This window comes from Crotalus tigris, unplaced genomic scaffold (assembly GCF_016545835.1).
Source record: "Crotalus tigris isolate CLP2741 ecotype Arizona unplaced genomic scaffold, ASM1654583v1 scf7180000020806.364445, whole genome shotgun sequence".
In the NCBI taxonomy this organism is placed as follows: domain Eukaryota; kingdom Metazoa; phylum Chordata; class Lepidosauria; order Squamata; family Viperidae; genus Crotalus; species Crotalus tigris.
In genome coordinates, this window is record NW_024098193.1 from 323248 (window position 1) to 350238 (window position 26991).

The 26991-nt window shown below is 42.4% G+C and overlaps 1 protein-coding gene across 1 annotated transcript in view; it reads left to right on the plus strand.

The window, feature by feature from the left end:
• LOC120319539 (sortilin-related receptor-like) overlaps nt 1-26991 on the plus strand; it is a 78778-nt gene that overhangs the window by 49477 nt on the left and 2310 nt on the right. The window contains exons 26-47 of the mRNA XM_039368484.1: nt 6160-6285; nt 7051-7158; nt 7554-7685; nt 7766-7897; nt 8704-8838; nt 9962-10117; nt 11368-11517; nt 12590-12718; nt 14653-14779; nt 15293-15462; nt 16280-16392; nt 16643-16747; nt 17521-17593; nt 18927-19009; nt 19582-19678; nt 21396-21580; nt 22361-22480; nt 23426-23590; nt 24285-24459; nt 24609-24715; nt 25751-25943; nt 26227-26439. Of these exons, the coding sequence (XP_039224418.1) occupies nt 6160-6285; nt 7051-7158; nt 7554-7685; nt 7766-7897; nt 8704-8838; nt 9962-10117; nt 11368-11517; nt 12590-12718; nt 14653-14779; nt 15293-15462; nt 16280-16392; nt 16643-16747; nt 17521-17593; nt 18927-19009; nt 19582-19678; nt 21396-21580; nt 22361-22480; nt 23426-23590; nt 24285-24459; nt 24609-24715; nt 25751-25943; nt 26227-26439 (2994 nt within the window). The remainder of the gene's footprint in view (nt 1-6159; nt 6286-7050; nt 7159-7553; nt 7686-7765; nt 7898-8703; nt 8839-9961; nt 10118-11367; nt 11518-12589; nt 12719-14652; nt 14780-15292; nt 15463-16279; nt 16393-16642; nt 16748-17520; nt 17594-18926; nt 19010-19581; nt 19679-21395; nt 21581-22360; nt 22481-23425; nt 23591-24284; nt 24460-24608; nt 24716-25750; nt 25944-26226; nt 26440-26991) is intronic.

The window sequence follows — 26991 nt, forward strand, 5'->3', positions numbered from 1 at the left end:
CTGCATGACCACCAAATATGATAATAGGAAGCCTCCTTATAACCACATCTCCAACATTTGGGTTGCACGTCAGGGTACATATAAGACATTTTTTGTGGATCAAGGTGCCATCTATAAAACATTTTATAAAAATTCTCCCTTAAGTTCTGTGCTTGTGTAAATTTGACATTTCTCACCCAAATATTTTCCCAGGTGTCCAATGAGACTGGCTCACCAAAATTCTGCGCCCATCTTATCATACAATCTTTAATTAGTTCCGTTTCTGAATCCAATTCAACTAAAACCGCATAAATTCTCTTAATGTGGGTTTGTCTTGAATCCTTCACTTGCTTAATAAGATTTTCATCTTCTCTAAGAAAACCCACCTTACAATCCATCTTCCATCTGTCTAATAATTGCCTATATTGGAACCAAGAATAAATAAAATTTTCTTGCGCTAACTCTTCCTGTGATTTTAATTGCCAGTTTTGTCCATCCCATTTAAGTAACTGTCTATAAGACACCATATCCATTTTAACCCCTCTTTTTATTGCTTCTATCGCATGCCAAGGTATAGCCCATAATGGTACTTTGAAATCACTTTTATAATATTTTCTCCAAATCCTAAGTAAAGAAATTCTTAAGATATGAGATTTAAAAGCCCAATCCATTTTTTTATTGAATATTAAATAGGCATGCCACCCATAAAGTAAATCCCATCCCTCTAGATAAAGTATCTCAGAATTTGTCAAATTTACCCAATCACTGATTAGTGTTAAAACCACCGCATCATAATATAATTTCAAATTTGGTACCTTAAGTCCACCCCTCTCACGGAAGTCTTGCATAATTTTAAACTTAACCCTTGGCTTTTTCCCTGCCCAGATAAATTTATTAAGACCCTTCTGCCACTCATTTAAATTAATCTCATTTTTCAAAATTGGTAACATTTGAAACAGAAAAAGAAACTTGGGTAAAATATTCATTTTTATCACTGCAATTCTTCCCATGAGGGATAATTGCAACTTTTCCCAGTTCTTCAAGTCCTTCTGTACCCTGACCCACAACCTTTCATAATTATTTTTAAATAATTTTACATTAGAAACAGACAACATCACCCCCAAATATTTTACCTTATTAACAATCTCAAAACCCGTCAGGTTAGTCAAAATCTGCTTCTCCTGACTAGACATATTTTTAGGTAAAATTTTGGTCTTATTTACATTAATCTTAAAACCCGAGACCAAACCATAATGATGAATCAACTGTAATAAGTTTACTACAGAATAATCAGGTTGCGACAAAGTAACAACCAAGTCATCCGCAAAAGCTCTTAACTTATATTCTTTTTTATTAACATATATTCCTTTAATTTCCTGAGACTCTCGAATTTTGATCAATAATATTTCCAATGTTAAAACAAACAACAATGGCGATAAAGGACACCCCTGTCTAGTACCTTTCTCTATTGTGAAAACCTCCGAAAGACCTCCATTAACAATAAGTTGTGCTGTTTGTTTTTGATATATTAACTTAAGGGCTTGTAGTATGTTTTCACCAAAATTCATTTCTTCCATTACTCTTAGCATAAAATGCCAATTCAATTGGTCAAATGCTTTTTCAGCATCTAAAAATATGAGCCCTGCAGGAACTTGGTTGTTCTTATCTAAGTATTCTAATAGATTAATAATTTGTCTAACATTGTTTTTCATATACCTTCCTGTTATAAACCCTGATTGATCTTTATGCACAAGATGATGCACCACCCTCATAAGCCTATTTACCAAAATTTTTACAAATATCTTATAATCCACGTTTAAAAGAGATATAGGCCTATAATTTTTTGGTAAAGTAAGATCTTGATCCTCCTTTGGAATCAATGATATAAAGGCACTACGCCATGAAGGAGGAATCTCTAAACCCTGTAAGATACCATTAAAAAGATCATTTAATGGTTGGATCATCTCCTCCATTAAAGCTTTATAATAAACAGCTGTTAACCCATCCGTACCCGGTGCTTTCCCTAATTTCAATTGTTGAATTGCTGAGGCAATTTCCTCCTTAGTAATTAAGCCATTAATTTCATATTTCTGATCCTCAGTCAGTTTAGGAAAACTTGCCTCAGCTAAATATTTATTTATATCTAACAATTGTACATTAGTAGATTTATATAAGTTTTGATAATAATCCAAAAAAGATTTTTTAATTAATTCCTTCTGAGAAACTAGTTTACCCTTGTAATTTATTTTCTCTATTATTCTCTGTCTCTGTTTCTTTCTTAATTGATAAGCCAACCATCTCCCCGGCTTATTAGCATTACAAAATGTATTTTGTTTCATAATAATAAGTTGGTTGCAGCTTGATCTGCTATCAACATATTAAATTGTGACCTTAATAACTTTACAGATTCTTTAGTACTTTCATCAGAAGGATTTAGAATCAAAGCCCTTTCTTTTAATTTGATTTCATCTTCAAGTTCTCTACGTTTCTGAATCTGATTTCGCTTATAAAAATTATTCATTTTTATCAAAACACCGCGCATAAATGCTTTACCTGCATCCCATACCATTGACATTGAAGTCCCCTTATACATATTCAAAGCAAAATAGTCCTTTAAACACTCCTTTAATTTTTGAACATTCTTCTCTTGTCTAAACAAATTTTCATTAACTCTCCAGGATCTTCTTTCCTCTTTCTCTTGAATCAGCTCCATCCAAACTGGACTATGATCCGTCAGTGATCTAGGAAAAATCTTTACATTCTTTACTTTATTATACAAATCCGTGGTAATCAAGAAAAAGTCAATTCTTGAAAAAGATTGGTGTCTATCAGAAAAAAAAGTAAAGTCTCTCTCCTCTTGGTTACGTTCCCGCCAATAATCCCTTAATTCCCAGTCTTCTTTCATATCAAAAAAGGCTACCTAAAGAATGCATCTCATTTTATAACACATTGTGCAGCTAGGTTTATAACACGAGGCACAAAGGTGTGCTTTCCCACTGTGCTGTTATCAACTTGACAGCGGTACTGCAGAACATCAAAACTGACACCCTGGCTTGGTTTACATATTTTATTTATGTATTTACAGTATTTGTATACTGATTTTATTATTTTTGATAACTAACACAAGGCAGTGAACAACCAATTACACCTTCCTTCTCCTATTCCCCTCCCCCCCATGAGGTGGGTTGGACTGAGAGAGAATGACTGGCACAAAGTCACCCAGCTGGCTTTCATGCTTAAGGCAGGACTAGAACTCCCCGTCTCCTGGTGCCCAAAGTTACCTAACTGGCATTCATACTTAAGCCGAGACTAGAACTTCCTGTCTCATGGTGATTGGCCCAAAGTCACCTAACTAACATTCATGCTTAAGATGGGACTAGAATTCCCGGTCTCCTATTGATTGGCCCAAAGTTATCTAACTGGCATTCATGCTTAAGCCGGGACTAGAACTTCCTGTCTCATGGTGATTGGCCCAAAGTCACCTAACTGGCATTCATGCTTAAGATGGGACTAGAACTCCCGGTCTCCTATTGATTGGCCCAAAGTCACCTAACTGGCATTCATGCTTAAGATGGGACTAGAACTCCCGTTCTCCTATTGATTGGCCCAAAGTCACCTAACTAACATTCATGCTTAAGATGGGACTAGAACTCCCTATCTCCTATTGATTGGCCCAAAGTCACCTAACTGGCATTCAGGCTTAAGATGGGACTAGAACTCCCTGTCTCCTATTGATTGGCCCAAAGTCACCTAACTAACATTCATGCTTAAGATGGGACTAGAACTCCCTGTCTCCTATTGATTGGCCCAAAGTCACCTAACTGGCATTCAGGCTTAAGATGGGACTAGAACTCATAGTCTTCTGATGATTTGCCCAAAGTCACCCAGCTGGCTTTCAGACTAAGGCGGGACTAGAACTCCCCATCTCCTGGTTTCGAGCCTGGTACCTTAAATCATTAGGCCAAACTGGCTCTCTCTATATATTGGGTCTGGTGCTCTTTTAGGGATGAGAAATAAAAGTTTCAGCTGGTCTCGTTTCCCTAATCAAAACGACTTTGCCATCTCGGCCAGCTTTAAATCAATCTTTTGATGCCGGCTTATTTATTTATTCATTTAACTAGTTCCCATAGCTGCCCCACTCTTCTGGAGAGAGGTTGATCCTCACCCCCTGCTTTGGATGGGGGCTGAGAGACTTTTATTGAAGTAAGGAAGATGCCTGGGGTTGTAACTCACACCCCCTTGAACGGCAAACAGATGGGCTGTCTCTGAGCTCACAGGACTTGCTAATTAGTGTCATGTAATGTCCCATTTTATGGCCCACCCCTATTTGCACGCCAGCTCTGACAGTTTCTAAAATAGAGCAATCTATAGTCAAGTGGCATGAACATCCCCGGGTTGATTTCTCTTTGTGCCTGGATAAGAAGCTCTTCCAAAAAAGCCAGCTTGGTTTTAATCTCATATTCTTAAGATCTGGCTTGAAATGACGCTGGAGTTATTTTTAAGAGGCTTCCTCCCTCAGCTCTGCAGGTTGAGGTAAGACGCTTCCTGGAAAATAATTACTTTTCACAGTGACTACTTAATAGAATATCACCCCCAGAAGAGCATAACAGCTTGGAATGTTGTAAAAAACATGTCATTCTCTCATGCTGGTATAAGGAGCAGAGAACCTAACTAGGGTGGTGAAGTTGATTTTCTTTCCTGATAAAAACAGATCTCAAGTATATAATGAAACTAAGATGAAAGTGCCAGAACCGCTGAAAAAACAGGGATGGTTGTTTGATACTCAGAGCTACTCAGTTTTGTATTTCCAGCAAAATTTGAGGTTCTTTAAGGCAGTCCACAAGTCTTAAACGTTGCCAAGATTGGACACCCCTGCTTTAAGGTTTTTAGGATTACATTCTATAACTCCTATTTTAAAAACAACAAGAAGAAAAACGTGGCTCTTTAGCAGTGGTTCTCAACCTGTGGGTCGGGACCCCATTTGGGGTCGAACGACCATTTCACGGGGGTCGCCAAACAACGCAGTCCGCCATTTTTTCCCCCTTTTCCTTAGCTGTGCTACTCCCTTTTATTCTATTGCCTTTTGAAAGCCAATAGAATAGACTCTCTTGAATAGAGTCTAATTCTATTGGCTTTCAAAAGCCAATAGGAATTGTCCAGGCTGTCTCTGCCCTGCTGAGCCCGCCAAAAGTCCCATTCTGCAAATGGTGCTGCAGTAGTAGTCCTTGACTTACAACTGGTTGAGTATCCTCAACTTATGACCGGTTGGGGGTCGCGGCATTAAAAAGGTTGAGAACCACTGCTCTTTAGAATCATGTTTTGGATAGAGCAGGGGTTCGGAAAAATACAGGGGCTTGTGAAAAAGGACAGCACTATATGTCACTTATTAGAATTGCACAATATTTTTTTTTTTTTAAAAAAAAATACCCCATCAATTGATGCTGGGCAGGGAAAAGCCTCTTTTCTTTGCAGAAAGCATTAGTTAGTGGTGGGATTTACAGCCACAAATATGTTTTGACTGCTGGTTTGAGGAGAAGGTTTGGGCAAGCGGAGAAAGAGCGCGCGGTTTGCCAGGGGCTGTTCTAGTGAAGATCAAAGTCAGCTTCGTAAGCCTTGGGACACACAGCAGGGCAAGCCTGTCACTTTTCAGCTTTTCTTGTGAATTTTCCTAAGGATTTTCCTGCCTGACAGGCTGAGATGGTCAGCTTGACCTGATCCAATACAGCAGGAGTGTATTCTTGTTACCCAACAATATGAAGGACAATCATTTCAGCGTTTAAGACAGCTCAGCCATGCCCGCTAAATTTCTTTTTCCAGGCTGCTGTGGTTTGCAAACACAGCTGGTGGCCTACAGCTATCTTTAGCTTGGTTGCATTCAGACAACCGATTACATTGGGTGACTGAGTTAACTCATTTTCGAAGTCTGCCTTTGGGCTGGACGACTGATCCCTCATTGGCAGGGTCACTGGAGATGGTGTGTAGCCAGAAGGGGTTTGTTATCTTGATTTCCACATTCTCCCCTCCCCTTCCTTCTTTCCTGCTTTGGTCCCTCCATGCCGGTAAGTCAACACTGATGATGTTGCCTAGTTGGATAAAGAAACATCTGCAAGAAAACAACCAAACTCAGAGAGCACCAAGGCTCCCAGAGTAAGTCAACCATTTGTGTTGTGTTGCTTTTAGCTGTTCATCACACTTGTGAAGCCTCCAGTTTCCGCTGTCAAAATGGGCACTGCATCCCCCAAAGATGGGCTTGTGACGGAGATATGGATTGTCAAGATGGAACGGACGAAGACCCCGTCAGTTGTGGTAATGGACTTTTTAGATATAGGCAAACTCTCTTTCACTTTGACTTTTAACTTTCTCATAACACAGACTACGGTCAAACATCTCCTAATAAACTAGATCAATTCATCAGAAAGTCTAGAACTTTTAATAAGATGCTTTATTATAGCAAGACCAAGATGCGGCTACAAGAATTCCAGCATATCAAATGGGAGCACTGTTTATACAATCAATGTTCAAGTCTCTTGTGCCTCTTCTGTGTCAATGGCTAAAGACATTTCTCTTTTGGGTAGGTGGGTGAGTAGATGGAGAGAGGCAGTTTCCATCTGTTTCTTGCATTGGGTGGTCGCCAGATCTGGTACCATGTGAGAATATCTAAAAGGTTAAATCATAGCAACTAGACCAAAATTTTGTTGCTCATCCAAGCAACTTCATCAGTCAAAATAAAAATTAGATAGACAGAGAGTCATCGGAATGTACCAACTCTTAACTTACCAACTTCTAATTTTTATTTTGACTGATGAAGTTGCTTGGATGAGCAACGGAAGGTCTCAGATTAACAAACGTTGGTCCAGTTGCTACGATTTAACCTTTTAGATATTTTTGGCCTGGAAGATTGAGTCTTCACTGACCATGTGAGAAGTAATTTCCCCAGCCGCCTCATCGCCCTCTATCCAGTTCTCGTTGCTTTGGTGAAAACCAGAGACGTTCATTCTAGGTTTGCTGGGAGTCTCATGTATTTAAAACTTAAGTTTGCTTTCTTTGCTTCCTTGTGGGATTGGTTGGCAGAGAAGAAATGCAACGGTTTTCAGTGCTCAACGGGGGTGTGCATCCCTTCTAGCAAGCGGTGCAATGGGGCACGGGACTGTTCGGATGGCTCAGATGAACAACACTGTGGTGAGTGTACTGGAGTGCGTGAATGTTGTAGCCAGGGTGACTGGGGGGTGGCTGGGAAACCAGAAAGGAAACTAACTCCCAGACATTGGAGAACAACTTTTAATTGGCATTTGCAATTGTTCGTTTCACTCTGCATGTACAGGTAGTCCTACAACTTCACCACCGTTTAATTTAGGGACTGTTTTGAAAGGACAATAGCATTGAAGAAAGTAACTTGTATCTGGTCCTCATATTTACGACTCTGGCAGCATCCCCTTGGTCACATGATCAAAATTTGGGGCACTTAGAGCAAATTGGGCCACTGAAATGTTGGGCTCAGTTCTGCTTGTGAGTCAAGGACTACCTGTAAAACTTTCTTTCCCAATGTTTATTCTCTCCTTCCTGCCACTCTGGAGAATCCCTCTGTACACGCTACATGGATTTCATGTGCAAGAACCGGCAACAGTGCCTGCTGCGCTCCATGGTATGTGACGGCACCGTGCATTGCCGCGATGGCTCGGATGAAGATCCCGCCTATGCCGGGTGTTGTAAGTGAAGCTGCTAAGAAAATGGGATTTCCAGGGTTGTGGAATTTCCCTTTCCTAAACAAGAGCTATGTTACTTGCAGCCCAGGATCCAGAGTTCCATCGCACTTGTGACCAGTTCAGCTTCCAGTGTCAGAACGGCGTGTGTGTCAGCTTGGTGTGGAAATGTGACGGCACCGATGATTGTGGAGATTACTCGGACGAGGCAAACTGTGGTGAGTGGAGAATGTTCCCCTAGGACAGGGGTAGGCAACCTTGGCTCTTTTATGACTCGTGGACTGTAACTCCCAGAATTCCTGAGCCAGCCATGCTGAGAGGAAAGGGAGAGGTTTCCATGCTGAGCCATGCTGGCTCAGGAATTCTGGGATTTGAAGTCCACGAGTCATAAAAGAGCCAAGGTTGCCTACCCCTGCCCTAGAAGGAAAGGAGACATTGTGGGTGTGGGAAATGAATCACGGCACGTATCATGACCTCATCATCCAGCCACGTAATCTGTACAATTACACCATTACATGGAGGATACTATTCTGTTGCCATTGTGGTTATAAGTCCATGCAGTTTTGCTTTGTTCTAATTTCAGAAAACAACTACAGTTAGTCCTCGACCTATACAACACTCCATTTAGGGACGGTTCAAAGTTACAATGGCGCTGAAAAAAGTGACTTATGACCGTTTTTCACACTTAATGACCGTTGCAGCATCCCCATGATCATGTGATCAAAATTCGGATGCTTGGCATCTGACTCATATTTATGACCGTTGTGTCCCAAGGTCAATTGATCTCCTGTTGTGACCTTTTGACAAGCAAAGTCGATGGGGGAAGCCGGGTTCACTTAACCATCATGTTACTAACTTCTTAACTCTGATGATTCACTTAAGAACTGTGGCAGTTGGAAAATAGGGCAAAGCTTAACCAATGTTTCACTTAACAACAGAAAATGTGGGCTCAGTTGTGGTCTACCTGTACACCCTCAGCATTTAAGGTGGTGAAAACTAACTGGGAATATTTTGTCCTGGCTAGAAAACCCAACTGAAGCCCCCAGCTGTTCTCGGTACTTCCAGTTCCAGTGTGACAATGGCCACTGCATCCCCAACCGATGGAAGTGTGATCAAGAAAACGACTGTGGCGATTGGTCGGATGAGAAGTCGTGTGGGGGTAAGAGAGAGAGGGAGAGGGAGGGAGGGAGAAGGAGGGAGGGAGAGAGGGAGAGGGAGGGAGGGAGAGAGAGGGAGAAAGGGAGAGAGGGAGAAGGAGGGAGAGAGACGGAGAGGGAGGGAGGGAGAGAGGGAGAGGGAGGGAGAGAGAGAGGGAGAAAGGGGGAGAGAGGGAGAGAGAGAGAGGGAGAAGGAGGGAGAGGAAGAGAGGGCGGGAGAGAGGGAGAGAGAGAGAGAGAGAGAGAGAGAGAGAGCTCTTTTCCAGTTGCACAGAGTTCGTCTTGTGAGGCCCTGGGGTTGGGAACTGTGTTTTTGTAGATGCAGAACTAAAATTGCATTTGCCTTTTTGGCCACAGCGTCCTGCTATTCACTTACATTTTGTTTCGAATAAATGACTGTTGCAAAAACCGTCGCATTCCACGGATAAAATCTGTCAGGATCCTTCTGATTGTATTTCTCTCATGCGTAGTATTGGCTTTGTTTCATTGCAAGTTTGAATTTTAAAAAAATCCCCCCATCCCCACCTTTTAAATCAGAGTTCCCCAAACTTGTCAACCAGCATGAGGAATTCTGGGAGATGAAATCCACACGTCTTAAAGTTGCCAACTTTGGAGACATCCCCCGCACCCCAATCTATGTCATGTATACATTTTTGGAAGCAGAAAGGCCCAGGATTGAATCTTGTGGCACCCTGTTTGCTGCCCTTGTCCAGACAGGTGAAGTACCTGCCTGCTGATCGGCTGTAGCCTTCTCTTTGGGAAGAGCAGTCTGTGCAAAGACCCCAGCAGAAGCAATCTTCTCAAGAGAAGTTTGGGGATAAATAATGGAGAAATAGTATTATGATGAATCTCAATGTCTTGCTTTGGCTGTCCTGGTTTTGGACATGGGACACTAATCTGGATGGTTTAGGTCAGGGGTGGGCAACTATGGGCCCTTTACAACCTGTGGACTTCGAGCCAGCCATGTAGGCTGGGGAAATCTCTGTGTTAAAGTCCATAAGTGTTAAAGTTGCTAAGTTTAGAGACCCCAGCTCTACAACAATAAAGTAGCATTCTTGGAATCCCCAGTTTCTTGACTGGCCTACATTGAGGTTCTACTCTGACGTTGATCTGGTTGAAATCTAGGCTCTGCAGTCATCGCCATCACCACGGCAACTCCTGCCACGTGTGCCCCAAATCACTTCCGGTGTAATAGCGGGACGTGTATCATGAACAGCTGGGTTTGCGATGGATACCGAGATTGTGCTGATGGATCCGATGAGGAGGCCTGCCCCACTGCACGTAAGGCGCCCTTCTCTTTGGGCTTGCTCCTTTCACCCTTTGCTAGACATCGGTTTTAGTGGGCTGGGCAAGAAAAGGGAGGGGGGGAATGACCTCACACCATTGCGCAAATGACACAAATTGCATCATTCATGTTAGGATGGAGAAAGCCTAAGAGCTGCCAGATGTTCCAACAATAGGGAGGAGGCACAGAAAAGCCAACTTCCAGGAATCTTGGAAGATGATTAACTTGCTTTCCAGTGCCATCGGTTAGCAACCTGTAGCCACTGGAGATATGCTACGTTCACTCATAATACTAAGACCGGATTTTTTAGCAAGGGGTTGAGGAACAAGCATTAGTGGCTTGGCCTGTGCAGACAACTAACCACAACTCCTGGTTATGCACTAAGTCCATATGGATCAATTTGCATATTATACTGGGAGGAGGAGGAAGGACTGTGGGGTCTTTACTAGTCTGTGAGCTTGGCGGTTTTCTTCCAGAAGTTTCATTACCCAACTAGGGAACATCTTCAGTGCTAGAAGAGGGTGGGTTTGGGGTGGGCAGGAGAAGGAGGAGACCAAGTCCAGTATATCTCAGGGATACCAAATTTGGAAAAACTCTTGGGGCCAATTGGTAGAGGACAACCTGGCTAAGGTCCCATGTAAAATGATCGAACATCTTCAAACATGGAAAGGTCCTTTTGCAGGACCAATTCCTTAAAGGAATGCTACATGAACATCTCTGCTTTGATTGGATGGGGAAGGCATCCTTTTTGCTGAAGTAGCCAGCCCAGATGTGACTGAGTGCACCAGCTTCTGATGGATCAGATTTAGTATTAAGAAGGATCAGATCATGGTTTGGAAGCTGCAGTCAAGTTTTCTCCTGTCCCAACAGATTCAGGCTGCCATCTGGTGGTATGGGAAGCAAAGGAACTGGCTTTGCCTACAAAAATAAATTGTAGCCCAAGGAAGCTAGCTTCTAACGCAGTGTTTCTCAACCTTGACTATTTTAAGATGTATGGGTCAACTCCCAGAATTTCCCAGAAGTTTACTAACAGCTTTCAAAGATGATGTGTTCAGAGCAATGTTTCTTAACCTCGGCCATTTTAAGATGTATGGACTTCAACTCCCAGAATGGCTGGCAGTAGAATTCTGGGAGTAGAAGGCCACAAATCTTAAAATGGCTGAAGTTGAGAAACATTGCTCTAATGAAGCAGGGTAATAGTATCTCTATAGCTTCTGATGTTTTTTTCCACCTTCTGCCCACCCAGCTGTCGGTGCCAGTTCCACGTCTGCCAGTGTCCATGGACGTTGCAGCCGCTTTGAATTTGAGTGCCAGCAGACCAAGAAGTGTGTCCCAAATTGGAAACGCTGCGATGGCTTGAAAGATTGTCAAGACGGCACGGATGAACTCAACTGCCGTAAGTCTTTGTTGGTTTTAGTGGGAACTCTGTGAAAGATTCCTGCTATCCCAGGAGTTTCCCTTGCCGTCTTCTCTTGCCAGACAATGCTGGGAACCCTCTGGAATGGCTTCCAATCCGTACCATTGGTTTTGCCTTCCTGAAAAATGACCGTGTATCTTTGATGCTCACAACTAGTGTCTCGTTTCTCCATTCATTGGGTTCAAACAGATCATACAAACCCATAATGTTGGTTGGTCATGAATGAACAAACCCTACAGTTGTGGTGATTAAATAATGGTAGCTCATTTCACCATTAACTGGGATCAAACGCATCATACAAAACCATGTTAACCAGTCATGAACAAACCCAACGGTTGTATGAATAAACCATAGTAAGCTCATTTCTTCATTAATTTGATTCAATTAGATGTTACACAAATTTAACATTGGTTGATCATGAATGAAAAAAACAACCAACAATTGTGATTGGTTAACCACGGTAGCTCATTTCTCCATGAATTTGAATCAGTTAGATGTACAAAACCATAATGTTGGTTGGTCATGAATGAACAAACCTAATAATTGTATGAATAAACCATGGTAACTCATTTCTCCATTAATTTGATTCAATTAGATCAGAGTTGGGGAATGATGGCCCTTTTATGACTTGTGGACTTCAACTCCCAGAGTTCCTGAGCCAGCATGACTGGCTCGGGAATTCTGGGAGTTGAAGTCCAAAGGTCATAAAAGGGTCATCGTTCCCCATCCCTGAATTAGATGGTACAAAACTGGTTGGTCATGAATGGACAAACCCAGTGGTGATGAGTAAACCACGGTAGTTCATTTCTCCATTAATTTGATTCAAGTAGCCCATACATGACCATAGTATTGGTTGGTTATGACAGAACAAACCCAACAATCGTGATGGCTAAAGATCTACTAGGCTTTCAGGAAAAGCAATGGCACCAAAATTCAGGAATACTTCTACTATTCAAAAGACGGCAAGATTACTTAACGCGAGGCAACTAAGTAGATCCTCCCCATCTACTTGTTGTAAGATGGCAGTGTTGCATATTTTTCTGTCTTCCAGCGACTCACAGCACCTTGTTATGCCCTAGTGGATTCAGATGTGAAGATGGGGAGGCCTGCATCATGAAGATGGAACGATGTGACGGTTTTCTGGATTGTCCAGATAGCAGCGATGAAAAGAACTGTACTGGTAAGTCCTGACATGTAAACAAAAATCCGAAAACAATGAAGCCAGTGGAATCCAATCCAATCCAATAGCTTTATTATGGTCTTTAACCAGCCTTTTCATTAAAAAAAATGTACAGGGAAAAAGAGAAATCGTACGACACAACAGTTTGTTATAGGGGAAGGGGAAAAAAATAATAGGACAATAAAATGTCCTATCGAATTAAAAGTTCTATAACTTGGTGAAGATATTTGACTACCCAATACAAATAGTCCTCGACTTATGGCCACAGCTAAGCCCAAAATTTCTGTGATTAAGCGAGACAGTTGTTAAGCAGGTTTTGCCCCATTTTATGACCTTCTCTGAGACAGTTATTAAGTGACTTGGCTTAACAACTGCCATAAAAATGGTCGGTTTGGGTCCGGTCGTGTGCTGCCACCACTTAACCACCTCGGTGACGTACGACTGGAATTTCAATCCCCAATTGTCGTCGTACGTAGAGGACTACCTGTTTCCCATCCAATGAGGCTGGTGGGTGGAGCCCAGTTCAGAAGGCCTGTCTCACGGTGGCTTTTCCCCCAGGTGTTTCTTGCTCCCATCGTCCTCTGCCTCTACTCTGCTTGTTCCGTCAGCAAAACTCCAGCCCTCGATTCATTATGGCTGAGATAACATCGCCATTAATGGCCATCGATCGCCCATTCCGTTTGACAGCATATCTCTTCCCATGCGGCCGTGCAGCCCCCTTCCTCCCCAAGCAGGAAGGGTCATTGAGCATCCATCAGTCTTTAATTAAATATTGATTGGGAGAAGTCTGCCCAGGTTCTGTCCACCCACCACAACGTGGAAAACGTCCACCTGGCTGGAATTTTAAAAGAGCGGCGCTCAACTGCTTTGAAGCCGTGTCCCAAGGGCAGGGAAGCTGATATTAGAGAATTTAGTGGATCAGGGGAAAGACTAGGAACGGATTGAACTATTCTGTTTTTATTTGGGGGCGTTTGTGGGGAAGGGGCCACGGAGGAAGCGAGGTCGGGAGCTCAGCTGTGGCCGTTGATCTGTGCAACTTGGGCAGAAGCCCACTTGAACTCAACTAAGTTGCCAATCATTTGGGGGGTGGTGGATCCAACTCTCTTGAATGTAGCCCCTCCATCATTAACCTTTAAGAAGAATCTCCAAGCACAATTTATAAGGATAATATGGGAAGTCCTTGACTTACCCACAGTTCACTTAGTGATCGTTTGAAGGTACAACGGCACTGAAAAAAAATGACTTAGGACCATTTTTCATACTTATGACCGTTGCAGATCCCGGAGGGGGTCATGTGATCCCCTTTTGTGACCTTCTGACAAGCAAAGCCAAGGGGGGGGGGGAACCAGGTTCACTCAACAACAACCGGGTTACTAACTTATCAACTGCAGTGATTCACTTAACAAGTGTGGCAAGAAAGGTCGTAAAACAGGGCAAAACCCACGTAACAAATGTCTCGCTTAACAACAGAAATTTTGGGCTCAGTTGTAGTCATACGTTGAGGACTACCTTTGCCAAAGTTTGGGTCCTGGTGATCGGTTGTATTAGCTGCTGTGGACTGGCCTGTATGCAAGGAGTGCATAGTATGTAAATGGATTGGATGGATGGATGGATGGATGGATGGATGGATGGATGGATGGGAGGGAGGGAGGGAGGAAAAAAGGATAGAGGAAGGAAGAAAGGAAGATAAAGGAAGGAAAGAAGAAAGGAAAGAAGGAAGGAAGGGGAAGGGAAGGAAGGAAGGAAGGAAGGAAGGAAGGAAGGAAGGAAGGAAGGAAGGAAGGAAGGAAGGAAGGAAGGAAGGAAGGAAGGAAGGAAGGAACCTTTAGCCCAGAACACTGTTTCTGCACAGAGGTGGTGATAATCTCAATCCCTTCTTTCCAGTCCTAATCAAAGTCAGGAATTCTTTCATATATATATTTTTTTTTACATAGATGATACTCTTGTCTATAAGGTTCAGAACCTTCAGTGGACAGCTGACTTTTTAGGCAACATCACTTTATCCTGGGCTCAGCCGAAGAAGATGCCTCTCTCTTCCTGTGTCTACAATATCTACTACAGGTAGACTGTCTGATTTTAGCATTCTTGCTAACAACTCCTGACATCAGGGAGCTTGACTGCAGGCTTAAAATTAGGCCCCGTGTGCTAACATAGAACCTCTTATTAGTACAATTGCTATTCCATTCATGGCATATGCAGCAAATTGTACGGTACTCTGTGCAGCTCCTAAATTAGCTTTTCTTGGTGGGAATTCAAGGGGTGAGAAAGCAGAATCGAGCTGTGTCCTTTACCAATGTTGACGTTTCACTGACCTGATTTGCACATTAGAATGTGCTCCTACGTAACTGCGTTTTCCTGAGGAACCTAAAAGTGGCTGGTTTCATACAACACACTAAGTCACACTCTAGTCCTATTGATGCTTAGCGTGCATGGACCCAAACACGGATGGAATTAAATGTATTTCTAACACTATCAAGACAAATGATTGATGCATGCATGGAATAGTTTCAAAAACTGCCTGTCAATCACTCCGCCACAGTGATGTTGTGGTTTTTGGTCCACTCCCAAATCTAGGATGGTGGGAGAAAGCATGTGGAAATCGGTGGAAACCCACAGTAGCAAAACCAACACCATCTTGAAAGTACTGAAGCCAGATTGCACCTATCAAGTCAAGGTCCAGGTCCAGTGCCTGAGCAAAGTATACAACACCAACGATTTCATAGTCTTACGGACCCCTGAAGGACGTAAGCGAGTCCATTTCTTCACAGCCCGCATGGGATAAAGGTGGGGTAAAAACTCATATTGCTTGGGCCCAAGTATTTAATTACAGAGGAGAAGATCTCTTGCTCTATAAATGATCTCTAAATGTTAGATGTTCAGGGCAGGAATCCCAAATCACCTTATCCTACAGATGTTGATTGAGGTTCTCCAACCAAATAGAGGCCACCAACCCTTCTGGGACGTTGATTCCTTCCAAGCCACTCTTGCTGTTGGGAACCTTCTACCTTCTTCATTTTTCCTAATTTTCAAGCAAAATCTGTCCCTCAAGATCACTGTTCCACGTTCTGCATTCTGGAAAGATACAGAAGGAACAGTCCCTTTCAACCTTCTCAAGGCTGTGAATCCCATTTCTTTCTACCTTCTTCATCTGATGGGCATGTGTCTGTAGCATTATGTAGAAAGGGTGGTTGAATTGTTTAATTTCTGCAACTGCAAGGAGATCATTCAGTTGGAGAGCCATGCTTGACTCACGGGTGTCTTGTCCTTTTTACCAAAGAAGGATGCGTAGAAGAATGGGCTCTCAATGGCTGTCAGAGTTGATAGCTTTTGGGGGTCTACAAACTAGACCCCAAACACTGCCGACTAGACACACTAGGGCTGGGTACCACCAGGGCAAGGAGACAAGTTGCTCTATTCTTCAAGCTCCTGAATTTCATGCATCTGGTTGGCCAATAAGAGATACAGAAATCTGGGATTGATCAGTTCCTGGCTTGCTCCAACAGGACTACTTACCTACTCATCTTCCTTCCTCCTTCCCTCTTTCTCTTTCTCTCTCTCCAGTTCCAGATCCCCCCTGCCATCTTCAACTGCAGCTGAAGAAAGAAGCTGAAGGCATTGTGGTTTGCCAATGGGCCCCTCCCGCAAATGCCCATGGTCTAATCAGAGAATATGTTGTAAGTATCTCAGTGTACTTTGAGATAAGCTGACCCCAATGATGAGAATTGATTTTAACAGGCATTCAGGTATAAGGGGCACCATTTTACCTCCAGTGATCTTACTCAATTGCAGTTTCGCTCCACAAATATACAAGGTCAAACCTGCAGATTCAAACCTTTCATTTGAGGTCAGGGCATCTTAAAGATTTAGCCTGCTGAAGGCGACTTTAGCAATTAGATGGTTGTCCCTGTTTTTCCATCCTGGTAGGTGGAATACAGCAGAGCTGGATCAAAGGAGTGGTCTTCTGTGAGGGCTCCCACCAACTATTCAGAAGTTGAGATGTTGCAAGTCAACGCCTTATACGTTTTCAGAGTGAGTAGATGTTTTATTAGACCTCTATGAGCATCAACTGATCTTGGCCTGTAGAACTAGGAGATTGCTATTCTTCTGTTGTCCCAAAAAGAACAGATATTTAAAGGGCAGTGGATTCAGTGTAATGTAGCCAATCAAAGGACAGATTCTGATGGAACCTCAACTATCAGGATTGTTTAACAATGGAGCCAGTTAACTAGGGGAGGAATGTCCTTGTAGAAGCTTCTTCTGAGAATGTCTTCCAGATTTCTTGTACCAAGCAAGAATCTTTCTGTCTTTGTTCTTCTCTAAACATTTTCCTTGATGGAGACATCTTGGGTGGTTCCTTTGCTGAGAATAACCCATAGTTGTTTGGGAATCTTCTGCATGCTTAGCGATCACCACCTTCCTCCACCACAGTTTTCCTGTGGATCTGGAGATCCTTCAGCCCAAGGTCCACCTGGCCACCACTCTGGTCTATTCACGGCTGTTGGGATCCATCACTTGGCAGAAGTCTTCTGGCTTTTGGGGAGTGGCCTTCCCGAAGCTTTTGAGTTGTATTGGCTGGGAATACTGGGTTTTATAGTCCCTATCCCTTCAGGAGAGGGTAGAATAATTCTGTTTTTGAGCACTTGGCATTTCCTTCAGAATAACAGCAAATATGTCATTTGTTCCTCCCTCTCCTCCTTGCCGTTCACTTTTAAACTTCCTTGGCGTTTGTTTGTTTTAAAAAAGAGCTATTTTACCGAGGGAAATTCTCCTGCCTATTTTAACAAGCTTTCTGTTTGGAAAAGGTTGCTGCAGTAACGAGCCGTGGCGTGGGCAACTGGAGCGATTCCAAATCCATACGAACTATAAAAGGCAAAGGTAAAACCTTTCCAGGATTAATTTCTTGAATTCTTTTGTTGCACTAGACACCGAGGTTGGTAAACACAGCTAGATGGCAGCAGCTATTCAAGTCTGGCTGGTCTCCAAAAGCTCAGGAGATCTGCCTCGGCTTTGACTTGCACGAGAGGGATCCCAGAGCTGTGACAGAGAAGGACCTCCTTGAGCAATGCGGTAGAAAGCACTTCCACATGGTTGCCCCAAAGCCCATCGTGTCCATGAAATCACCCATCTTTGAGCTGACACACAAAGAGATGCTTTACTTAATTTCAGGATACAACTGCCCTATGGTGCCACTTTAAATACATATAGATATATGCATACACATACACGTACATATGTACATATATGTATATGATGTGTATATGATTATATGTATATATGTGTATGTATTATATGCATATGTATATGTATTATATGTATATGTATATATGTATATGTATTATATGTATATGTACTATTTGTATACTGTCCCCAAAAATAAGACCCAACTGGAAAATAAACTCTAGCATAATTTTCAGGATGCTCATAATATAAGCCCCACCCCAAAATAAGCCCCAGTTAAGATTGTCAGCCAGACAGACACATTTAGTACCATATTTCCCCGAAAATAATCCCTAATGCGGCTTTTGGAGCAAAAAATTAATATAAGACCCGGTCTTATTTTCAGGGAAACACGGTATGTATTTAAATTGGAAGCACACCTTCCCACCATAGGCCAGTTATATCCTGCTATTGAGTTATATACCAGTGCATGAATTACAGATGTTCCTCGCCATGGGAACATGATTAAACCCAGAATTATGATCATAACTCACCGTGGTTGTAAGTTGTATCACATGGCCGGACCCAATTTTTTTGCTGTGGTTGTTAAGCAAACACTGCAGTCCTTAAGCAAACATGGTGGGGTGGGGGTTTAAGCAAACCCATTGGAGTCAAACTGGAAGTAAATGCTGGAAATCGGCAAAAGAACGCTGAAAAACACAGAGTCATGTAAAACTGTAAAAGTGAGTTGGTTGTCACCTTAAATGTGATTGTGTGACTATGTACATGTGTATTGCCAACTGTGTCACTTCGAAAATGGGTTTTAAGTAGCTTTGGGGTGGAGTGGGATGTCCACTGTGTAGGGTTGTTAAGCGCCTGATAATAAGTTGAGGACTTGAAAAGGAACTATTGTCCATGAAAGAGCACATTAAATAGAGTTGGCTGGTCATCCATGGGATGTCCTTCCAGTTAATTGGAGTCTCCTGATGTCTGCTTATCTATCCATGTTCAATCTCATGTCTCTTCCTTTCTCTCCTTTGACTGCATCCAGTGATTCCTCCTCCAACGATCCACATCGATAATTACGATGAAAACTCCATAAGCTTCACCCTCAGACTAGACGCCAATATTCAGGTGAGATATATTCTTTTTATTTTTAATGGCTACTTTTAACGATCTGTACGGTTGGTTCCCAAGTGCTGCACCCTCAATACCTTTCCTAAGAGGGATCAATCAGAAATAAAAATAAAACTGGAATTTTGGGAAGGGTAGGAGAGAAATTATCTAGTATGTGTTTGTGTGTGTGTGTGTGTGTGCAGTTTTTTTTTTGGTTTGTTTGTAGTACCAGTCTACAATTCCTGGGAAGAAGAATGCTTAATTATACTAATTCTACATAAATACATTATTGAGGCCAGGATCTAATTAGCCAAAATTGGCTTTCCTCCCTGATTTCACCTGAATTCTAATTCTGTTTAGCCCGGCCCTGGAGCAGTTTGGAGAAGTTAGACCTCCTTGTCTTCATCCCTTTTTTCACAATCATAATATTTCCGTATTCTCAAAACAGCTTTTATAAAGGTTCTCATTTATTAAAAAATAATAATTGCCTTTTGTTGACAGGGCCCTTTTCTTCCACTCGTGTAAAACCAAACCAAATTGATCAGTTATTTATTTGTCTGTCTTGTCCATCTCATATTGCTGGTTGACAGGTGAACGGTTACGTCGTGAAAATTTTCTGGACTTTTGACACCCACCGACAAGAAAAAAGATCATTCTTTATAGATGGAGGGAAGTCGGCCCAAACAGGTAAGGTTACCTGAGCAAAATTACCAGAGAACACGGAGATCCAGTCCCCAATCCAACCTTAGCCATGGAATCAAATAGTTTTATTGTGCTCAAAGGCAAGTATATAACAATGCAGGGGATACAGATATAGAGATAGATAGATAGATAGATAGATAGATAGATAGATAGATAGATAGATAGATAGATAGATAGATAGATAGATAGATAGATGATAGATAGATAGATAGATATCTTTGTTTATTTTGCCCCAATCTCCCTCCCTCCCTCCCTCCCTCCCTCCCTCCCTCTCTCTCTCTCTCTCTCTCGATCTATCTATCTATATATTTATCTATCTATAACATATCTATTGATCTATCGATCTATCACAGTGGTGGCGAACTATGGCACGGGTGCCAGAGGCGGCACTCAGAGCCTTCTCTGTGGGCACGCGCACCGTCGCCCCAGTCCTAGGCCTTCAGCTAGGTTTTATAAAACCTTTTCGCTTCAGGCCTCCGCTGCCATGTGCAAAAAAAAAAAAAAAAAAAAAAGGTTCAATCAATCAGTCAATTTCAACTTCTCATGGGAAAAAAAAAAGATCTTGCAAAGTTGGAATTGATTGATTGAACTTTTTAGTCCCACCCGGTCTATTGTTACCACTGCAGCCACACCCAGCCAATGGGCCACACCTACCCAGCACCTGACGATGCATAAGTGGGTTTTGGGTTGCAGTTTGGGCACTCGGTCTCTAAAAGGTTCGCCATCACTGATCAATCACATCTCTATCTCTATCTATCATCTATCTATCTATCTATCTATCTATCTATCTATCTATCTATCTATCTATCTATCTATCTCTTATCTATCTATCTATCTATCTATCTATCTATCTATCTATCTATCTCTTATCTATCTATCTGTCTATACACACACATACATAGAGGCAGACCTCAACATAGGACTATAATGGAGCTGCCCATTACGGTTGTATGTTGTGACCATCGTAAATCAAAGTCATGATCGATTTTGCAACTTTTTTGCAGCAGTCATTAAGCGAACGCCACGGTCATGAAATGAACACGGTAGTCATTAAACAAATCTATTGTTCACTGTGACCCTGATTTTGCCAAAAACTCGAAGGAACATCTGGTTTTTCTGCAAAACCCGTCATAAAAGGAACTCGTGTCACTGTGGCATGCTGCCCACAGCTGAAAATGAAACCCTGGGGCCAAGCACCCAAAGGGCAGATCATGTGATTGGGGGGGCATCATCAGAAGTTTGGAACCAGGTCACAGCTCCCTTTTTCCAGGTAAGTCATAACTTTGGTCGCTAAATGAGTCATCTAAGTTGAGGACTGCCAGTATATATATATATATATATATATATATATATATATATAGAAAGCTCTATGGGTTGCACATTTTGTTTATGGCTCCTCTTCAAACCTTTCTTTTCTTTGGCAGTGCAGGAAGCGATATCTATCGTGGTATTATATTCATTTTATATATTAATATAATTATATTAATTTTTGCTCGAAAAGATGCATTAGGGCTTATATTAGGGGAAATATGATACTAAGCCTGGTTGAGGATCTTAACTGGGGTTTATTTTTTGGGTGGGGCTTATATTACAAGCATCCTGAAAAAAATCAGGCTAGGACTTATTTTGCGGCTGGGTCTTCTTTTCGAGGAAAGACAGGGTACGTGTCTCCAACTAATTCCCCTTTTTTTCCTTCCCCCAGTGAGGAACCTGACTGCTCAGACACCGTATGAAATTTCTGCCTGGGCTAAGACGGAACTGGGGGACAGCCCGCTCTCTTTCGCACACGTGGTGACCCGCGGCACAAGGCCCTTCCCCCCCAGCCTGAAGGCCAAAGCGGTCAACCAGACGGCCGTTGAATGCAACTGGAGCGGGCCAAGGAATGTGGTAAAAATGAGACTTCTTCCATTCATCCCATGCGCTGAAGATCTGTGGTTCTTTATGTGGTTGAGAGTTGTCGCTTTCTTGATGGGGAGGGAGGGAGGAACAAAGTGTTTTTAGAACCGTGTTCTGGAGTTCCGTCAAAACCAGATGATGTTCTTAAGAGACTTGTGAAAGAGAGGATCCATCAAATGGAAAGGATCGGTCTTGTTTCCTGGGGAAAAAAAAAGTTTTACAGGTAGTCCTTGACTTAACAGTCACAACTGAGCCTCAAATTTCTGTTGCTATGCAAGACGGTTGCTAAGTGAGTTTTGCCCCATTTTACAACCTTTCTTGCTGCAGTTGCAACTGCAGCAAGAACCACTGCAACTGTGAAGTGAATCCAGCTTACCCATTGACTTTGCTTGTCAGAAGGTCACAGAAGGGGATCCCGGGACACTGCCCCCGTCATAAATATGAATCAGTTGCCAAGGGTCTGAATTTGGATCGCAGGGATGCTACAACAGTCATAAGGGTAAAAAACAGTCATAGATCACTTATTTCAGCACTGTTGTAACTTCAAACGGTCAGTAAATGTATGATTGTAAACCAAGGACTATCTGTATGCTACGGCTGCCATTTTGTGGATTAGGAGATTCTGGGAACTTTTTTTTTTCCCACTCAAAGGTTCCATGGACCAAACATGTTTGAAAACCCTGGGCCTAAAGGATTCTGGGATGTTATTCACAGAACAGCAGAATTAGCATGTTTGTTAATTCTTTCTTATTTCCTCTCCACCCTCGGCAGATATATGGCATATTTTATGCCACGTCTTTCCTGGAACTCTACCGGAATCCTAGCAATGCAACCACAGCTCTCCACAACATGACTGTGATTGTTAACAGAGATGAGCAGTATCTATTCCTGGTAAGGATAGACTTTCAATTCATTCTTGTTGGCAGTTTCTACAAAAACCCAATTCAGTTAACTTAACTGAGAAAGGAGATTTGAAAGTTGTTCCTCTGGTATGCTTTAACCTGGATGGGGTCAAACACTGTGCTAAGCTATACTTTAACCATGATTTGTCCAACGTGCTCTATTAGCTTAGAGTGAGCTTTTTTCTTCCCATTATGGTGGAATTCAAGTTCTCTGATTGAGTGGTAGGTGGAAGGTAAGTTATAAAAGAATGAAAACCATGGGCTTGCAAAGAAGCTAAACCAGAACTAACAGTCATGTTGGTTAGATTCAGCCCATGCTTCGTGAGCTGGAAAATCCACATTGTGCTTTTCAGGAAGTGTGGCTTCAGTGAATAATAATAATGATGATGATGATGATGACGATGGAAGGGACCTTGGAGGTCATCAGGCAGGAAACCCTATACCATTTCAGACAAGTGGCTGTCCAGTCTTCTCTTAAAAATTTCCAGGGTTGGAGCATTCACCACTTCTGGAGGCAGATTGTTCCACTGGTTAATTGTTCTCACTCTCAGAAAATTCCTCCTTAATTCTAGGTTGCTTCTCTCCTTGGTTAGTTTCCATCTGTTGCTTCTTGTCCTGCCTTCTGGTGCTTTGGAGAATAGCTTGACTCTCTCTTCTTTAGGGCAGCCCCTGAGATACTGGAACCCTGCTATTATGTCACCCCTAGTCCTTCTCTTCATTAGACGAGACATAACTTCCAGCAACCGTTCCTTATATGTTTTAGCCTCCAGTCCCCTAATCATCTTTGTTGCTCTCCTCTGTACTCTTTCTAGAGTCCCAACATCTTTTTTACCTCATGGTGACCAAAATTGGATGCAGTATTCCAAGTGTGGCCTTACCAAGGCATTGTAAAGTGGTATTAAGAATTGCTCTACTGATTTCTCGTTTCCTCCAGGTGCGAGTTATTTCTCCCTACCAAGGACCACCTTCAGATTACATTGTTGTGAAGATGATTCCTGACAATCGCCTTCCCCCTCGGCACCTTCACGCTGTCCACCTATCAAAAACATTTGCCATCATTAAATGGGAGTCACCTTACGATTCCCCAGACCAAGATATGGTAAGAGGGTTGCCCCAGTCCAAGCTTGGCCCAACGTTGACTCTACATATGGTTGGGGGTCTTATGATCATGATCTTGGTGCAGCACTTTCTCCTTTTGGAAAGGATGGGAAATATGTCCAATCTTGTTAGCGCCAATTGGAAGACTTTGGATCATGGTTAGCCTTAATAGATTAAACAGAATTATTGTATTGAGGACATCAAGAATCTGGACCAGATACATTCAGATTTGCCTGCATCTCACGTTGTTGTCTGTGATCCTCACAAGGCACACAACGCCAGTCCAGGTTTGGTGAACTGATCCATAAACATGGAACCCTGGGCCTATGCCTAGTGCCAGAGAGGATGGTTCAACATAGGATGCTAGCTTTTGATTCCAAGGCTAATTAGTCAATTAATCCAAGATCAATACTGTCCTAGAAGGGATCTAGCCTTTTTCAGCCAAACTCTCAATGGATCGCTGTTTCCCTAAAGCACTGTCCTTTAACCTTGCGTGGACTTCTACTCCCAGAATTTCCCAGCCAGCCATGCTGGCTGGGGAATTCTGGGAGTAGAAGTCCATACCTCTTAAAGTTGTCAAGATTGAAAGACTCTGTCTAAAAAGATGCTCCAACTGGAATACAATATTTCGTACTGGATGTTGGAAGAAACATTGCATCTCCCGTGTCCTAGTTTCTACCTCTGCTTCTCCCCAGCTGTATGCAGTAGCTGTGAAAGATTTAATAAGAAAGACAGATCGGAGCTATAAGGTGAAGACCCGAAACAGCACGGTGGAATATACTATCAAAAAACTGGATCCTGGTGGAAGATACCACATTGTTATACAGCTAGGAAACATGAGCAAGGAAGCTAATTTGAAAATCAACACAGGTAAGAGTGTTTGGTGTAAGTGCTGAACTTGTCATCATCCGGAGTGCATGCCCCATTGAATTCAATGGGTCTTTTTTTCTGCATTTTATTAAGAAGTTGCTATTACATTGACCTGCTACATCCACCTGTCTCTCCAATTTTTGTTACAGTTTCCTTGGCTGCGCCTGACGCTTTAAAGATTATCCCAGAAAATGACCACATCTTGTTGTTTTGGAAGAGTTTAGCCTTAAAAGAAAGCCAATTTAATGAAAGCCGGGTAAGTTACAGTTGTGTCACAATGACACTCTTTCTCTCTCTGCTGCATTTAATTGACTCCTGCAAAAGATTTCCAGGTTCGTGTGCAAACCGGTTGTGTTCACACAACGCACCAAGCAACAGTTGACAGAATCGTAGTTTATTGTTTATTTGCATTGACAGGATTGTGGCTTATTGTTTATTTACATTGCACAGGGCTACAGTATCTGTGCAGAGCATGCTTTGCAGACCACATTGTCAGAGTTCAGGTAACAGAGTAAGCCCAAACAAAACTACATTATACACAAATGCAATATTATTGTTTAAATGTATTGGCCACCCAAATCCAGTGGACTCTAGGCAGCAAATAAAATGGAAAAAAAAATCAACCAAAAACATTAAATCTTTTTGAAATTTAGTTCGCCCACACTAAAATAATCTAATAAATAACATCAACAGAACAAAACAAAACAAAACAAAACAAAACGGGCCATTTAACAAATAAACTCCACCAGGTTTTCTGAAAGCCAGGAGAGGGAGTGTTGTCACTTTATGCTGTAGACCAGGGATCTTGAAACATGGCCCTTTTATGACTTGTGGTCTTCAACTCCCAGAATTCCTCAGCCAGGCACACTGGCTGAGGAATTCTGAGGAAGTCCACAAGTCATAAAAGGGCCAAGTTTGAAGACCCCTGATGTAGACCAATATTTTTCAACCTTGGCAGTGTAAGATCTGTGGACTTTAACTCCCAGAATTCTCCCAAATTCTGAGAGTTGGTCCAGACATCCAGTTGAAGTCTATCCATCTTTAGGAAGTTGAAGTCCACACATCCTGACCAATCAGGCCACGGTTGAGAAACACTGCTGCAGAGTAAAAGAAATCAGAATAGAATGAAATGCCATCAACATGAAAGCAAATAGAGGACCTCTAACAGATGTCAAACATCATAACCATAAAAGATTATGACTTATGGACTTCAACTCCCAGAATTCCTCAGCCAGGCACTGTTCTAAATACTTTTGTTCACCTTAAATGAATGTGTTCTTTCTGCCTTCAGGGATATGAGGTGCATATGTTTGACAGTGGGACCAATACCACATCGTACCTGGGGAATACTACAGAGAACGTCTTCAAGGTTTCCCACCTGAAGGCCGGCCACAATTACTCCTTCACGGTGCAAGCAAGATGTCTCTATGTTGGGCAGATGTGTGGAGAGCCTGCAACTCTTCTCTTCAGTGAGATGGGAAGAGGTAGGGGGAATGTCTCCATCTCTGGCTTTCCCCCCACATTTCTGTTTGGACCCCCCCCCCCAGAAGAGCAGAGCGGGAGAGACATGAGTTTGGATCCTTCCTCACATTCATATTTCTTCCAGTTGGCCAACATCAGGTCTTCTGCTCAACAAAGCATGTTGAGAAAGACTTTGACCTTTTTCAGAGAATTTCTTGGTATCAGTTGAATCTCTGTGAGCTCTGTTCTTTCATCTTTTTCTCTTTTTCCCTTTTTCTCTGTTCAACCCTTTCCCCCTTTCTGTAGATAGAGAGGCCACTGCATCCATATTGGGCAAATCAAAGGATGTTGCTGCCATCGTGGTACCAGTCTTATTTCTTCTACTAGTGATGGTGGGCGTTGGGTTTGTGGTCCTGTACATGAGGCATCGAAGACTTCAAAATAGCTTCACAGCCTTTGCCAACAGTCACTACAGCTCCCGACTAGGCTCTGCCGTTTTCTCCTCTGGAGATGATTTAGGTAAGTAAGGTCCGAGTCTTAGGAATGCTTGGGTGTAATTCAGAAACACTGCTGGGTTTACATCAAGCCACAAATTGTGCCTGTGCCTGCTCTACCTGGACTGAGGTTTGGTATTAATAATCAGTCCACGGAGATTCTTAGTCATCCAGGTCATGGTTGTCTCAAAAATGCTTTCTGGCAACTGGACTTCCTTGTTTTTCTTTGAAGACATTTTGCTTCTCATCCAAGAAGCCTCTTCAGTTCTGACTGGATGGTGGGGAATGGAAGGATTTATACTTGCAGAGAGCTGGTCATTTGCATTGAATATAAATCCTTCCATTCCCCACCATCAGTCAAAGCTGAAGAGGCTTCTTGGATGAGAAGCAAAATGTCTTCAAAGGAAAAACAAGGAAGTCCAATTGCGGCTTGATATCCAGACAATATCCAGTTGCCTTTGGGATATTAATAAACAGCTTGTTAAATTTCCACCTCAGCCATTTCCAGAATCCATTGGAGTTGGGTGATGAATGAATGAATGATTTAATTTGGGTTCCTTTATTGAGTCTGAATTAA